The 18286-nt window shown below is 40.7% G+C and overlaps 1 protein-coding gene across 2 annotated transcripts in view; it reads right to left on the reverse strand.

Moving 5' to 3' along the window:
* Positions 1 to 18286, reverse strand: part of TRAPPC8 (trafficking protein particle complex subunit 8) — a 563274-nt gene that overhangs the window by 311382 nt on the left and 233606 nt on the right. For both annotated transcript variants that reach the window (XM_053715000.1, XM_053715001.1), the window contains one exon: positions 12757 to 12907. In XM_053715000.1, coding sequence (XP_053570975.1) covers positions 12757 to 12907 — 151 coding nt within the window. The remainder of the gene's footprint in view (positions 1 to 12756; positions 12908 to 18286) is intronic.

The raw sequence follows: 18286 nt of genomic DNA on the forward strand, positions 1-18286 counted from the left end.
TCATCAGACCTGATTAAAAAACCAGGGCGGGCCGTGGACCGGACACACCGTTGGAGAAAGTAATTTATCAGGTAAGCATAAATTCTGTTTTCTCCAACATTGGTGTGTCCGGTCCACGGCGTCATCCTTACTTGTGGGAACCAATACCAAAGCTTTAGGACACGGATGAAGGGAGGGAGCAAATCAGGTCACCTAAATGGAAGGCACCACGGCTTGCAAAACCTTTCTCCCAAAAATAGCCTCCGAAGAAGCAAAAGTATCAAATTTGTAAAATTTGGCAAAAGTGTGCAGTGAAGACCAAGTCGCTGCCTTACATATCTGGTCAACAGAAGCCTCGTTCTTGAAGGCCCATGTGGAAGCCACAGCCCTAGTGGAGTGAGCTGTGATTCTTTCAGGAGGCTGCCGTCCGGCAGTCTCATAAGCCAATCGGATAATGCTTTTAAGCCAAAAGGAAAGAGAGGTAGAAGTCGCTTTTTGACCTCTCCTTTTACCAGAATAAACAATAAACAAGGAAGATGTTTGTCTGAAATCTTTAGTAGCCTCTAAATAGAATTTTAGAGCACGGACTACGTCCAAATTGTGTAACAAACGTTCCTTCTTTGAAACTGGATTCGGACACAAAGAAGGTACAACTATCTCCTGGTTAATATTTTTGTTGGAAACAACTTTCGGAAGAAAACCAGGCTTAGTACGCAAAACCACCTTATCTGCATGGAACACTAGATAGGGCGGAGAACACTGCAGAGCAGATAACTCTGAAACTCTTCTAGCAGAAGAAACTGCAACCAAAAACAAAACTTTCCAAGATAGTAACTTAATATCTACGGAATGTAAGGGTTCAAACGGAACCCCTTGAAGAACTGAAAGAACTAGATTTAGACTCCAGGGAGGAGTCAAAGGTCTGTAAACAGGCTTGATCCTAACCAGAGCCTGAACAAATGCTTGAACATCTGGCACTGCTGCCAGTCTTTTGTGAAGTAAAACAGATAAAGCAGAGATCTGTCCCTTCAGAGAACTTGCAGATAATCCTTTCTCCAAACCTTCTTGTAGAAAGGATAGCATCTTAGGAATTTTTATCTTGTTCCATGGGAATCCTTTAGATTCACACCAACAGATATATTTTTTCCATATTTTATGGTAAATTTTTCTAGTTACAGGCTTTCTAGCCTGAATCAGAGTATCTATTACAGAATCTGAAAACCCACGCTTTGATAAAATCAAGCGTTCAATCTCCAAGCCGTCAGTTGGAGGGAAACCAGATTCGGATGTTCGAATGGACCCTGAACAAGAAGGTCCTGTCTCAAAGGTAGCTTCCATGGTGGAGCCGATGACATATTCACCAGGTCTGCATACCAAGTCCTGCGTGGCCACGCAGGAGCTATCAAGATCACCGAGGCCCTCTCCTGATTGATCCTGGCTACCAGCCTGGGGATGAGAGGAAACGATGGGAATACATAAGCTAGGTTGAAGGTCCAAGGTGCTACTAGTGCATCTACTAGAGTCGCCTTGGGATCCCTGGATCTGGACCCGTAACAAGGAACCTTGAAGTTCTGACGAGACGCCATCAGATCCATGTCTGGAATGCCCCATAATTGAGTTATTTGGGCAAAGATTTCCGGATGGAGTTCCCACTCCCCCGGATGGAATGTCTGACGACTCAGAAAATCCGCTTCCCAATTTTCCACTCCTGGGATGTGGATCGCAGACAAGTGGCAGGAGTGATCCTCCGCCCATTGAATTATCTTGGTCACTTCTTTCATCGCCAGGGAACTCCTTGTTCCCCCCTGATGATTGATATATGCAACGGTCGTCATGTTGTCTGACTGAAACCTTATGAATTTGGCCTTTGCTAGTTGAGGCCAAGCTCTGAGAGCATTGAATATCGCTCTCAGTTCCAGAATGTTTATCAGGAGAAGAGACTCTTCCCGAGACCATAGACCCTGAGCTTTCAGGGATTCCCAGACCGCGCCCCAGCCCACTAGGCTGGCGTCGGTCGTGACAATGACCCACTCTGGTCTGCGGAAGCTCATTCCCTGTGACAGATTGTCCAGGGTCAGCCACCAACGGAGTGAATCTCTGGTCTTTTGATCTACTTGAATCGTCGGAGACAAGTCTGTATAATCCCCATTCCACTGTCTGAGCATGCACAGTTGTAATGGTCTTAGATGAATTCGTGCAAAAGGAACTATCTCCATAGTTGCAACCATCAAACCTATTACTTCCATGCACTGCGCTATGGAAGGACGAGGAACAGAATGAAGTACTTGACAAGAGCTTAGACCTCTGTCAGAAAAATCCTCATTTCTAAGGAATCTATTATTGTTCCCAAGAAGGGAACTCTTGTTGACGGGGACAGAGAACTTTTTTCTTTGTTCACCTTCCATCCGAGAGATCTGAGAAAGGCTAGGACGATGTCCGTATGAGCCTTTGCTTTTGACAGGGACGACGCTTGAATCAGGATGTCGTCCAAGTAAGGTACTACTGCAATGCCCCTTGGTCTTAGAACCGCTAGAAGGGACCCTAGTACCTTTGTGAAAATCCTTGGAGCAGTGGCTAATCCGAATGGAAGTGCCACAAACTGGTAATGCTTGTCCAGAAAAGCGAACCTTAGGAACTGATGATGTTCCTTGTGGATAGGAATATGTAGGTACGCATCCTTTAAATCCACGGTAGTCATAAATTGATTTTCCTGGATAGTAGGTAGGATCGTTCGAATAGTTTCCATTTTGAACGATGGTACCCTGAGAAATTTGTTTAGGATCTTTAGATCCAAAATTGGTCTGAATGTTCCCTCTTTTTTGGGAACTATGAACAGATTGGAATAAAATCCCATTCCTTGTTCTCTTATTGGAACTGGATGTATCACTCCCATCTTTAACAGGTCTTCTACACAATGTAAGAATGCCTGTCTCTTTATTTGGTTTGAAGATAATTGAGACCTGTGGAACCTTCCCCTTGGGGGTAGTTCCTTGAATTCCAGGAGATAACCTTGAGAAACTATTTCTAGCGCCCAAGGATCCTGAACATCTCTTGCCCAAGCCTGAGCAAAGAGAGAAAGTCTGCCCCCCACTAGATCCGGTCCCGGATCGGGGGCTATCCCTTCATGCTGTTTTGGTAGCAGTGGTAGGCTTCTTGGCCTGCTTACCCTTGTTCCAGCCTTGCATTGGTTTCCAGGCTGGTTTGGGTTGTGAAGTATTACCCTCTTGCTTAGAGGATACAGAATTAGAGGCTGGTCCGTTTCTGCGAAAGGGACGAAAATTAGGCTTATTTTTAGCCTTAAAAGACCTATCCTGTGGGAGGGCGTGGCCCTTTCCCCCAGTGATGTCTGAAATAATCTCTTTCAAATCAGGTCCAAATAATGTTTTACCTTTGAAAGGAATGTTAAGCAATTTTGTCTTGGAAGACACATCCGCTGACCAAGACTTTAGCCAAAGCGCTCTGCGCGCCACGATAGCAAACCCTGAATTTTTCGCCGCTAATCTAGCTAATTGCAAAGCGGCATCTAAAACAAAAGAGATAGCCAATTTGAGTGCTTGAACTCTGTCCATAACCACCTCATACGAAGATTCTTTACTGAGCGACTTTTCTAGTTCTTCGAACCAGAAACACGCTGCCGTAGTGACAGGAACAATGCATGAAATTGGTTGTAGAAGGTAACCTTGCTGTACAAAAATCTTTTTAAGCAAACCCTCTAATTTCTTATCCATAGGATCTTTGAAAGCACAACTATCTTCGATAGGAATAGTAGTGCGTTTGTTTAGAGTAGAAACCGCCCCCTCGACCTTGGGGACTGTCTGCCATAAGTCCTTTCTGGGGTCGACTATAGGAAATAATTTCTTAAATATAGGGGGGGAACAAAAGGTATGCCGGGCCTTTCCCACTCTTTATTTACTATGTCCGCCACCCGCTTGGGTATAGGAAAAGCGTCGGGGGGCACCGGAACCTCTAGGAACTTGTCCATCTTACATAATTTCTCTGGAATGACCAAATTGTCACAATCATCCAGAGTAGATAACACCTCCTTAAGCAGTGCGCAGAGATTTTCTAATTTAAATTTAAATGTCACAACATCAGGTTCAGCTTGATGAGAAATTTTTCCTGAATCTGAGATTTCTCAATCAGACAAAACCTCCCTCATGGTCCCTTGAGATTGGTGTGAGGGTATGTCAGAACAGTTATCATCAGCGTCCTCTTGCTCTTCAGTGTGTAAAACAGAGCAATCGCGCTTTCTCTGATAAGTAGGCATTTTGGATAAAAGATTTGCTATGGAGTTATCAATTACAGCCGTTAATTGTTGCATGGTAATAAGTATTGGCGCACTAGATGTACTAGGGGCCTCCTGTGTGGGCATAACTGGTGTAGACACAGTAGGGGATGATGTAGTATCATGTTTACTCCCCTCATTTGAGGAATCATCTTGGGCAATATCATTATCTGTGGCATTACTGTCCTTACTTTGTTTGGACACTATGGCACAATTATCACATAAATTTAAATGGGGAGACACATTGGCTTTCATACATATAGAACATAGCTTATTTGATGGTACAGACATGTTAAACAGGCTTAAACTTGTCAACAAAGCACAAAAAACGTTTTAAAATAAAACCGTTACTGTCACTTTAAATTTCAAACTGAAAACACTTTAATACTGAATATGTGAAAAAGTATGAAGGAATTGTTCAAAATTCACCAAAATTTCACCACAGTGTCTTAAAGCATTAAAACTATTGCACACCAAATTTCAGAGCTTTAACCCTTAAATTAACGGAACCGGAGCCATTTTTAAATTTAACCCCTATACAGTCCCAGCTATATGCTTTGCTGAGACCCAACCAAGCCCAGAGGGGAATACGATACCAAATGTCGCCTTCTAGAAGCTTTTTTAGTGATTCTTAGATCCTCACACATGCATCTGCATACCTTGCTCTCCAAAAACAACTGCGCAGTAATGGCGCGAAAATGAGGCTGAGTCTATAACTAGAAAGGCCCCCAGACTAAAAAAAGGTGTCCAACACAGTGCCTGCCGTTTTTTAAACGTTCCCCAAGATTATAATGCCAATTATAAGCTACAATCTGCATAATATGCCCCAATAAAGCAATCGTTTTAGCCCATAAAAATGTCTACCAGTTTTTAAGCCCTTTTTTAAGCCCTTTATTCTTTTATATTTGACTAAGAAAATGGCTTACCGGTCCCCATGAGGGGAAATGACAGCCTTCCAGCATTACATGGTCTTGTTAGAAATATGGCTAGTCATACCTTAAGCAGAAAGGTCTGCTAACTGTTTCCCCCAACTGAAGTTACTTCATCTCAACAGTCCTGTGTGGAAACAGCAACCGATTTTAGTTACTGTCTGCTAAAATCATCTTCCTCTTACAAACAGAAATCTTCATCCTTTTCTGTTTCAGAGTAAATAGTACATACCAGCACTATTTTAAAATAACAAACACTTGATAGAAGAATAAAAACTACATTGAAACACCAAAAAAACTCTTAACCATCTACCTGGAGATGTTGCCTGTGCAACGGCAAAGAGAATGACTGGGGTGGGCGGAGCCTAGGAGGGATCATGTGACCAGCTTTGCTGGGACTCTTTGCCATTTCCTGTTGGGGAAGAGAATATCCCACAAGTAAGGATGACGCCGTGGACCGGACACACCAATGTTGGAGAAAAGTAGATTTGTTAGTGTCAATATCTGATGAAGAAAATTTCTGAAAGAGAAAAAACATCATCAGAGAAGGATAAATCAGTATGTTGTTGGTCATTTGAAACTTCAATAATTAAAAAAGAAGTGAAAAAGACCTAAAAATTTTATTAGAAGGCACGAAGTCAGACAAAGCCTTTAAAATAGAATCAGAAAAATATTTCTTATAAATCTTCTAAATATTTCTTGTACATAAGATGTAAGAATGGAAATATATAAAGCATAAACACTAATGGATTCTGCATGTAAAAGTATATCATAATAACTTATTACAAACCATAGCTAAAGATAAACATTTATAACATTTAAAATAAATGAACTTAGCTTTGGTAGAACTGAAACTAAGTTGAGCGTTTTTCCAGAAGTGGCTTCTGATTCAGGGTCAATCTGAGACATCTTGCAATATGTAATAGAAAAAACAACATATAAAGCAAAAAAGATCAAATTCCTTAAATGACAGTTTCAGGAATGGGAAAAAAATGCCAATGAACAAGCTTCTAGCAACCAGAAGCAATAAATAATGAGACTTAAATATTGTGGAGACAACAATGACGCAAAAAATTTTTAGCGCCAAAAAAGCCGCCCACATTATTTGGCGACTAAATGCTTCCGCAACTTCCGGCGACACGTATGACGCCGGAAATGACAAGAAAATGTTTGCGCCAAGAAAGTCTGCGCCAAGAATGACGCAATAAAATGAAGCATTTTCAGCCCCCGCGAGCCTAACAGCCCACAGGAAAAAAGTCAAATTTTAAGGTAAGAAAAAATGATTTATTCATATGCATTATCCCAAATATGAAACGGACTGTCTGAAATAAGGAACGTTGAACATCCTGAATCAAGGCAAATAAATGTTTAAACACATATATTTAGAACTTTATAAAAAAAGTGCTCAACCATAGCTTAGAGTGTCACAGAAAATAAGACTTACTTACCCCAGGACACTCATCTACATGTAGTAGAAAGCCAAACCAGTACTGAAACGAGAATCAGTAGAGGTAATGGTATATATAAGAGTATATCGTCGATCTGAAAAGGGAGGTAAGAGATGAATCCCTACGACCGATAACAGAGAACCTATGAAATAGACCCCGTAGAAGGAGATCATTGAATTCAAATAGGCAATACTCTCTTCACATCCCTCTGACATTCACTGCACGCTGAGAGGAAAACCAGGCTCCAACCTGTTGCAGAGCGCATATCAACGTAGAATCTAGCACAAACTTACTTCACCACCTCCACAGGAGGCAAAGTTTGCAAAAACTGATTTGTGGGTGTGGTGAGGGGTGTATTTATAGGCATTTTGAGGTTTGGGAAACTTTGCCCCTCCTGGTAGGAATGTATATCCCATACGTCACTAGCTCATGGACTCTTGCTAATTACATGAAAGAAAACCAAAATTAAGACTCCAAGGAGGAGAAATTGATTTAAAAACAGGCTTGATACGAACCAAAGCCTGAACAAAACAGTGAATATCAGGAAGCTTAGCAATCTTTCTATGAAATAAAACAGAAAGAGCAGAGATTTTTCCCTTCAAAGTACTTGCAGACAAACCTTTATCCAAACTATCCTGAAGAAACTGTAAAATTCTAGGAATTCTAAAAGAATGCCAAGAGAATTTATAAGAACACCATGAAATATAGGTTTTCCAAAACCAATAATAAATCTTCCTTAAAACAGACTTACGAGCCTGAAGCATAGCATTAATCACTGAGTCAGAGAAACCTCTATGACTAAGCACTAAGCATTCAATTTCCATACCTTCAAATTTAGCGATTTGAGATCCTGATGGAAAAACGCCCCTTGAGACAGAAGGTCTGGCCTTAACAGAAGTTGCCAAGGTTGGCAACTGGACATCCGGACAAGATCTGCATACCAAAACCCGTGAGGCCATGCAGGTGCCATCAGAAACACATGTGATTGTTCCATTATGATCTTGGAGATCACCCTTGGAAGAACTAGAAGCGGAAAAATATAAGCAGGTTGGTAAAACCAAGGAACCATCTCTGCATGAGGATCCCTGGACCTGGAAAATTATCTGGGAAGCTTCTGGTTTAGATGGGATGCCATCAGATCTATTTCGGGAAGACCCCACATCTGAACAATCTGATAAAATACATCTGGATGGCGAAACCACTCCCCTGGATGTAAGAACTGGTGGCTGAGATAATCCCCTTCCAAATTGTCTACACCTGGGATATGTGTCTCTGAAATTAGACAGGAATTGGATTCCGCCCAAGACAGTATCCAAAATACTTCTTTCATCGCTAAAGGACTGCGAGTCCCCCCTTGATGATCGACATATGCCAGAGTTGTAATATTGTCTGTCTGAAAACTAATAAATAACTTTCTCTTTAATAGCGGCCAAGCCTGAAGAGCCCTGAAAATAGCACGGAGTTCTAAAATATTGATGGATAACCTCGCCTCTTGAGGATTCCAAACTCCTTGTGCTGTCAGAGACCCCCAGACAGCTTTGCAACCTGTGAGACTTGCATCTGTTGAAATCACAGTCCAGGCAGGACGAACAAGAAATGCCCCTTGAATAATCCGATGATGGACTAACCACTAGAACAGAGAGAGTTGAATGTTGGGATTTAAGTATATCAACTGTGATATCCGAGTATAATCCCTGCACCATTGATTCAGCATGAAAAGCTGCAGAAGTCTCATATGAAAATGAGCAAAGTGGATGGTGTCCGATGCTGCAGTAATGAGACCTAAAACTTCCATGCACATAGCCACTGAAGGGAATGATCGAGACTGAAGGTTTCGACAGGCAGAAACCAATTTCATTTGTCATGGACACTGAATCTAACTGGAAACCTAAAAAGTGTACCCTTGTCTGAGAAATCAAAGAACTCTTTGGTAAATTGATCCTCCAACCATGTCTTTGAAGAAACAAAACAAGTTGATTCGTATGAGATTCTGCTAAATGTAAAGACTGAGCCAGTACCAAGATATTGTCCAAATAAGGAAACACCGAAATACCCTGCTCTCTGATTACAGATAGAAGGGTACGAGAACCTTCAAAAAGATCCATGGAGCTGTTGCTAGGCCAAATGGAAGAGCAACAAATTGGTAATGCATGTCTAGAAAAGAGAATCTCAGAAACCGATAGTGGTCTGGATGAATAGGAATGTGAAGATATGCATGCTGTAAGTCTATTGTGGACATATAATGACCTTGCTGAACAAAAGGCAGAATAATCCTTATAGTCACCATCTTGAAAGTTGGGACTCTTACAAATCGATTTAAAAACTTTGAGATCCAGAACTGGTCTGAAAGAATTTTCTTTCTTCGGAACAATGAATAGATTTGAATAAAAACCCAAACCCTGTTCCAGAAATGGAACTGCTACAATCACTCCCGAAAGCTCTAGATCCGAAACACACTTCAGAAAAGCCTGAGGTTTCACAGTATTTGTTGTAACGTGAGAGAGAAAAGAAAATCTTTTCACAGGAGGTCTAATTCTGAAACCTATTCGATACCCCTGGGAGACAATATTATGAATCCAATGATTCCGAATGGAACCTGCCCAAACGTCTTGAAATAATTTCAATCTGCCCCCCACCAGCAGAACTGGATTGAGGGCCGCACCTTCATGCAGACTTGGGGGCTGGCTTTGGTTTCTTGTAAGGCTTGGATTTATTCCAACTCGAGGAGGGCTTCCAATTGGAGCCAGAGTCTTTAGAGGAAGGAATGGTTTTCTGTTCTCTATTCTGACGAAAGGAACGAAACCGATTAGAAGCTTTAGATTTGCCTTTAGACTTTTTATCTTGAGGCAAAAAAACTCCCTACCCCCAGTAACAGTGGAAATAATTGAATCCAACTGGGAACCAAACAAATTATTACCCTGGAATGAAAGAGATAGTATCCCAGATTTAGATACCATGTCAGCATTCCATGATTTGAGCCATAAAGCTCTTCTAGCTAAAATAGCCAAATACATAGATTTAACATTAATCTTGATAATATCAAAAATAGCATCACAGATAAAATGTTTGGCATGTTGAAGCAAACGAACAATGCTATGCAAATCAGTCTTTTTCTCGCTGTGCTAAGCTATCCAACCAAAAAGTTGATGCAGCTGCAACATTAGCCATAGAAATGGCAGGTCTAAGAATATAGTCAGAATGCAAATAAGTTTTCCTTAAATAAGATTTAATCTTCTTATCTAAAGGATCCTTAAAAGAAGTACTATCTTCCATAGGAATAGTAGTACGCTTAGCAAGAGTAGAAATAGCCCCATCAACCTTACTTTTCCCAAAACTCTAAATTAACCACTGGCAAAGGATACAACTTTTTAAACCTTGAAGAAGGAACAAAAGAAGTACCAGGCTTAGACCATTCCTTAGCAATCACATCAGAAATAGCATCAGGAACAGGAAAAACCTCAGGAGTAGACACAGGAGGTTTATAAACAGAATTTAAACGTTTACTGGATTTTTTATCAAGAGGACCAGACTCCTCAATATCCAAAGTTATCAAGTCTTCTTTCAACAAAGAACGAATATACTCAATCTTAAAAAGATATGATGATTTATCAGTGTCAATGTCTGAAGTAGGTTCTTCTGAGTCAGAGAGATCCTCATCAGAGGAGGATATATCAGTATGTTGTCGGTCATTTCAAATTTCATCAGTAATATGAGAAGTTTTAAAAGACCTTTTACGTTTATTTGAAGGCGGTATAGCAGCCATAGCCTTCCGTATCGCGTCAGCAATATAATTTTTCATATAAACAGGGATATCATGTACTTTAGATGTTGAAGGAACAACAGATACTGTACTAGCACTAATAGAGACCTTTTCTGCATTCAAAAGCTTATCATGACAACTGTTACATACTACAGTTGGAAATATAATCTCCACTAGCTTACAACAGATACACTTAGCTTTGCTAGAACTGTGTTCAGGCAGCATGGTTCCTACAGCGACTTCTGAGACCGGATCAGATTGAGACATCTTGTAAAATGTAAAAAAGAAAAAATAACATTAAACAAAAATATCTTATTTCCACATATAGCAGTTTCACAAATGGGAAAAAAATGTAGATGCTAAAATTGACAAAAAAGCAAATAGCATAGCACTCTGAGCAGAAGAAGGCAAGGAGCATATAGGAAGTAGGGTAAAATATAAATACATTTTTTGGCACCAAGAATGACGAACAATACAAAAAGAAGTTGAGAAATATTTTGGTGCCAACAAACATCCGGAAATGACGCAACTCACGTCAAAAACGCAATTCCGCGCAAAAAACAAGCTTGCATCAACTAAGACGACGGAAATGACGATCTTGCGTTATGACAGACGCACATTCATGCCCAAAAAATTTATCGCGCCAAGAATGACACAATAAATAACAGCATTTTGCGCCCTCGTGAGCCTAATATGCCTGCAAGTTTTTTTTAAAGAAAACAAGTCAAATTGAAAAAAAGACTATACCCCAGGTAAGAGAAACTTCCTAAACATGATTCCCATAACAAAACTGCTGGACTGCAAACTGAAATACACATAGACCTGACTCATGGCAAATATAAGTAAAATACATATATTTAAAACTTTATATAAATACATAAAGCGCCAAACCATAGCTGAGAGTGTCTTAAAATAATGATACATACTTACTGAAAGACACCCATCCACATATAGCAGATAGCCAAACTAGTACTGAAAGCTATCAACAGAGGTAATAATATAAAAGAGTATATCGTCAATCTGAAAAGGGAGGTAGTACGACCGATAACAGAGAACCCTTGAAAAGATTTCCAGCAAGGAAAACCATAAAATCAAACAGGCGATACTCTCTTTACATTCCTCTGACAAAACTGTACTCAGAGGAATTGGGCTTCAGAATGCTTAGAAGTGCTTATCATAGAAGAAATCATAAAAATCAAGCACAAAACTTACTTCACCACCTCCATAGGAGGCAAAGTTTGTAAAACTGAATTGTGGGTGTGGTGAGGGGTGTATTTATAGGCATTTTGAGGTTTGGAAAACTTTGCCCCTCCTGATAGGTAGAATTGTATATCCCATACGTCACTAGCTCATGGACTCTTGCCAATTACATGAAAGAAATGTGTTTGCTTTTGCCTCTCTCCAAATCTTCCCAAAATTTGCTACCATAATTTAATGATTGGGACACTTATCAAACATACTCACGGACTAACAAAAATTATTTGGATTTATTTATTTGAACACAGACCTGCATCCCTTTAATTTGCAATGGGTACATTTTGACATATCCCATCACTGATGAGCTCTTACCACTGTGACATTGGGAACTCGTCTTGTGTTTAATTCCAACTCTTAAACCATTTTATATTTGTAATAGTAACTATTGATGACATTAATCATTATGTGGAAAGAGTTTGACTGCATAGATCAATAAAGTCCTTGATAAACAGTAACCCTTTATCCATGTTCTTGCTCAGAAAAAAAGCTTTTAGAACAGGGAATGATATTGTATGATAAAGCATTTGGCTCATAATGATTTTGGACTGGTAATAACATTGTCACATTAAAGGGACACTGTAAACAAAAAAATTATTTCGTGATTCAGATTGAGCATGAAATTTTAAGCAACTTTCTAATTTACTCCTAGTATTAAATTTTCTTCATTCTCTTGGTATCTTTATTTGAAATGCAAGAATGTAAGTTTAGATGCCGGCCCATTTTTGGTGAACAACCTGGGTTGTCCTTGCTGATTGGTGGATACATTCATCCACCAATAAAAAAGTGCTGTCCAGAGTACTGAAACAAAAAAAGCTTAGATGCCTTCTTTTTCAAATAATGATAGCAAGAGAATGAAGAAAAATTGATAATAGGAGTAAATTAGAAAGATGCATGTTCTTTCTGAATTACAAAAGAAAAAAATTGCGTTCAGTGTCCCTTTAATCTGTTCCGCTGACATCTTAATTTTGAGGTCTCCAAGTGATCAATCCCTCCTTTGTTTTTTTATACAATATTCAACTAAATTAATATTTGTCCTGCAATAGAATAAGTATTCCCAGAAACTAATTTGCTTAGTGTAAGGCAAATTAAATATCTTACCAATGCCCCTGCAGCATAAAGCATAGCTTGATCACTCAGGAAATCCTTCTTTGCAGTGTGGTAGCAGCTGTAAGCCAAGTCATAATGTTGCACCAGAAAACAAAGATCTGCCATTTTCCGAATTTGAAGTTCTGGAGCCTCTGGTGGATATCTAAAATAATAAATATATTTATTACACTAACACTTAGAATTGTATTTCCATTTCATGTAATTACTAAACCAATAAATTTAACCCTAATTGTATCTATACAAATTCTGAGAAGCACCATAATTAAAAATCTAAGAAAAAGGAAATTTATGCTTACCTGATAAATGTATTTCTTTTACGATATGACGAGTCCACGGATTTCATCCTTACTTATGGGATTACGCCTCCTGGTCAGCAGGAGGAGGCAAAGAGCACCACAGCAGAGCTGTATATATAGCTCCTCCCTTCCCTCCCACCAAAGTTAGGAAGAGAAAAGAAAAGCCAAGGTGCAGAGGTGACTGAAGTTCAACAAAAATAAAAACCTGTCTTAGAAATTGACAGGGCGGGCCGTTTACTCGTCATATCGTAAAAGAAATAAATTTATCAGGTAAGCATAAATTTCCTTTTCTTTTACAAGATATAACAAGTCCACGGATTTCATCCTTACTTATGGGATACAATACCAAAGCTATAGGACAAGGATTAAAGGGAGGGACAAGACAGGAACCTAAACGGAAGGCACCACTGCTTGAAGAACCTTTCTGCCAAAAACAGCCTCGGACGAGGCAAAAGTGTCAAATTTGGAAAATTTGGAAAAAGTGTGAAGAGACGACCAAGTTGCAGCCTTGCAAATCTGTTCAACAGAAGCATCATTTTTAAATGCCCATGAGGAAGCCACAGCCCTAGTAGAATGAGCCATAATTCTTTCAGGAGGCTGCTGTCCAGCAGTCTCATATGCAAAATGGATGATACTCTTCAGCCAAAAAGAAAGAGGTAGTCGTAGCTTTCTGGCCCCTACGTTTTCCAGAAAAAACAACAAATAATGAAGATGATTGACGAAAATCTTTAGTCGTCTGCAAGTAAAACTTCAGGGCACGGACCACGTCCAAGTTATGTAACAGACGCTCTTTCTTAGAAGAAGGATTAGGACACAAGGAAGGAACAACAATTTCCTGATTCATATTCTTATTAGAAACAACCTTAGGAGGGAAACCAGGTTGGTACGTAAGACCACCTTATCAGAATGGAAAATAAGATAAGGAGAATCACATTGTAAAGCTGAAAGCTCAGAAACTCTACGAGCAGAAGAAATAGCAACCAAAAATAAAACTTTCCAAGATAACTTAATATCTATGGAATGCATAGGTTCAAACGAAACCCCTTGAAGAACATTAAGAACTAAATTCAAACTCAAATTCAAAGATTGAACGTCTGGAACATCTGACAGACGTTTGTGTAACAGAATAGACAAAGCAGAAATCTGTCCATTTTAGGAACTTGCTGACAACCCTTTCTCCAATCCTTCTTGTAGAAAAGATAAAATCCTGGGAATCCTAACCCTACTCCATGAGTAGCCCTTGGATTTGCACCAATAAAGATATTTACGCCATATCTTATGGTAAATCTTTCTAGTAACAGGCTTACGTGCCTGAATCAAGGTATCAATGACCGAATCAGAGAACCCTCGCTTAGATAAAATCAAGCGTTCAATCTCCAAGCAGTTAGCTGCAGAGAAACTAGATTCGGGTGATGGAAGAATCGCTGAATGAGAAGGTCCTGCCTCAATGGAAGTTTCCACGGCGGCAGAGAGGACATGTCCACCAGATTGGCATACCAAGTCCTGCGAGGCCACGCAGGAGCGATTAGAATTACCGAAGCCCTCTCCTGTTTGATCAGTGTAATCACCCGGGGAAGGAGGAGAGCAAACGGTGGAAATACATAAGCTAGGTTGAACGACCAAGGCACTGCCAAGGCATCTATCAGTTCGGCCTGAGGATCCCTTGATCTGGATCCTTATCTTGGCATTCTGACGAGACACCATCAGATCCAATTCCGGACTGCCCCACCTGAGAATCAGGGTGGCAAAGACCTCCGGATGGAGTTCCCATTCCCCCGGATGAAACGTCTGTCTGCTCAAAAAGTCAGCTTCCCAGTTGTCCACTCCTGGGATGTAGATTGCTGACAGATAACAAGAGTGAGCCTCCGCCCACCAAATTATCTTGGATACTTCTATCATCGCTAAGGAACTCCTTGTTCCTCCCTGATAATTGATGTAAGCCACAGTCGTGATGTTGTCCGACTGAAACCGGATGAATTTGGCAGAAGCCAACTGAGGCCAAGCCTGAAGCGCATTGAATATCGCTCTCAATTCCAGAATATTGATTGGAAGTAGAGACTCCGACCGAGTCCACACACCCTGAGGAGCCTTCAGGGAATTCCAGACTGCACCCCATCCTAGTAGACTGGCATCTGTTGTCACTATCATCCACGAGGATCTGCGGAAACACGTCCCCTGGGGCAGATGATCCTGCGACAACCACCAAAGAAGAGAGTCTCTTGATCCAGATCTATCTGAGGAGATGAATTTGCATAATCTCCATTCCACTGTATGAGCATGCTCAGTTGTAGAGGTCTGAGATGAAAACGAGCAAACGGAATGATGTCCATTGCCGCCACCATCAATCCAAATACCTCCATGCACTGAGCCACTGAAGGCCGAGGATTGGACTGAAGGGCTCGGCATGTATTCAGAATCTTTAACTTTCTGACTTCCGTCAAGAAGATTTTCATGGATACAGAATCTATTAGAGTTCCCAGGAAAAGAACCCTTGTCTGTGGAATTAGTGAACTCTTTTCTAGATTCACCTTCCACCCGTGAGTCCTTAGAAAGGACAGAACCATGTCGGTATGAGACTTTGTCAGTTGATAAGACAACGCCTGGATCAGAATATCGTCCAGATAAGGCACCACGGCAATGCCCCGCGGTCTGAGAAACGCCAGCAGAGATCCTAGAACCTTCGTGAAGATCCTGGGTGCCGTGGCCAGCCCGAAGGGTAGAGCCACGAACTGAAAATGTTTGTCCAGAAAGGTCAATCTTAGGAACTGGTGATAATCTTTGTGGATAGGAATGTGAAGGTATGCATCCTTTAAATTCACGGTAGTCATATATTGACCCTCCTGGATCAATGGAAGAATTGTCAGAATAGTCTCCATCTTGAAGGATGGGACTCTGAGAAACTTGTTTAGACACTTGAGATCTAAAATGGGTCGGAACCATCCCTCTTTTTTGGGAACCACGAAAAGATTTGAGTAAAACCCCTGCCCCTGTTCCTGTATTGGAACGGGACAAATTACTCCCATAGTGGAGAGGTCTTTTACACAACGTAAGAACGCCTCTCTTTTTTATCTGGTCTACAGATAATCGTGAAAGAAGGAACCTTCCCCTTGGGAAGGAATTTTTGAACTCCAGCTGATACCCTTGATACCCTTGAGACACGATTTCCAGTGTCCAGGGATCCTGAACGTCTCTTATCCAAGCCTGGACAAAGAGAGAAAGTCTGCCCCCTACTAGATCCGGTCCTGGATCGGGGGCCGCCCCTTCATGCTGTCTTGGGAGCAGCGGGCTTCTTGTTTTGTTTACCCTTGTTCCAAGCCTGGTTGGGTCTCCAGACGGACTTGGCTTGTGCAAAATTCCCTTCCTGTTTAGCGGAAGAGGGGACTCCCTTGAAATTTCGAAAGGAACGAAAATTACTCTGTCTGCCCCTCTGCTTAGATGTTTTATCCTGAGGTAGGAGGTGACCCTTACCTCCCGTAATGTCAGAAATTATCTCTTTCAAGTCAGGCCCGAATAGGGTCTTACCCTTGAAAGGAATAGCCAAAAGCTTGGATTTAGAGGACACATCCGCAGACCAAGATTTTAACCATAAGACTCTGCGAGCTAAAATGGCAAATCCTGGATTCTTAGCCGCCAATTTGGCGATCTGGAAAGCGGTATCTGTAACAAAAGAATTCACCAGCTTAAGGGTCTTTATTCTATCTAGTATTTCCTCTAAAGAAGTCTCAGTCTTAAAGGGACAGTATACACTCATTTTCATATAACTGCATTTAATAGACACTACTATAAAGAATAAGATGCACAGATACTGATATAAAAATCCAGTATAAAACTGTTTAAAAACTTACTTAGAAGCTGTCAGTTTGGCTCTGTTGAAAAGGTAGCTGGAAAGCCCACTGCAAGTGGCAAATAAGACACTCCCCCCTTCCCCTTCTTTTGCATATGAAAAGACCCTTTACACAAACAGGAGTAAGCTGGAGAAGGTAGCTGACAGTATTCATATAAAACTTTGGGGCTTGGTTAGGAGTCTGAAAATCAGAGCAATGTTATTTAAAAATAAGCCAAACTATACATTTATTTTTTTTTAAACTTTATGGGCTATATAAATTCATCATCTACAAAACATTTATGCAAAGAAAAAATGAGAGTATAATGTCCCTTTAAGGGACTCTTCTAAGGAATCAAACCAAAAAGCGGCCGCCGTTGTGACTGGTATAATGCAGGCCGTCGGTTGTAATAGAAACCCTTGATGAATAAATAGCTTTTTAGAAGACCCTCCAACTTTTTTGTCCATAGGGTCCTTGAAAACACAACTGCTTGCCAAGAATCCAGAACGGTGTCAGCTATAGGGTACATTTTCTTAAAGGTAGGGGAAGGTGAAAACGGAATACCCGGTCTATCCCATTCCCGTGTAATAATTTCCGAAATTCTCTTAGGAACCGGAAAAACATCAGAATAAGAAGGGACCTCTAGATATTTGTACATCTTACACAATTTCTCTGATGCTACCACAATAGTGTCACAGTCATCTAGAGTCAGTAAAACCTCCCGCAACAAGAGACGGAGGTGTTCAAGCTTAAATCTGAAGGACATTACGTCCGAATCTGTCTGGGGCAAGGTACTTCCTGAATCAGACAATTCCCCTTCAGATAGAGTCTCCCTACCTCCCACTTCAGAGCCCTGTAAGGCCCTCTCAGTACAGGAGGGACAAAATGTAAGAGGGGGTTAAACATTGGCAGCTAAGCACATAGAACAAGTATGTTCCAGTAGGTCAGCCATGATAAAAAGAAAAACAAAGAGCAATATTGGTCGTAAGATATAAAATGAAATAAATATGTACTGTGCCTTTAAAATTTAAAACAATACAAATTTTACTGCATACGTGCAACAAATAGAAATAGGAAGTTGTTATAACAAAACCTATTCAAAAGCGTTAGGTTATAATAGTCCTTTTTGTGTTATGACTAAAATTAACAACCAACAAGAGAGGCCCTCTGTGGACCGCTGCCTAAGTCCGTTTGCGATCTTGAACAACTGAAACCAAGCGGACCTAGGAAACACAGGAGCTTCGAAATACCCCTCCGTGACTGTCGGAAGCCAGAATAGCAAGTGCGCGGCTAAGTGCGTGAACATAAGCCCCACCCTTCGTGGGCGGTATAAGAAAAACCCCAAAGAAAAACACTGCATGGGAAAAATGGGTCACATAAGTATACCAACCCACTGCTATA

The sequence above is a fragment of the Bombina bombina genome, chromosome 5, assembly GCF_027579735.1.
Source record: "Bombina bombina isolate aBomBom1 chromosome 5, aBomBom1.pri, whole genome shotgun sequence".
NCBI lineage: Eukaryota > Metazoa > Chordata > Amphibia > Anura > Bombinatoridae > Bombina > Bombina bombina.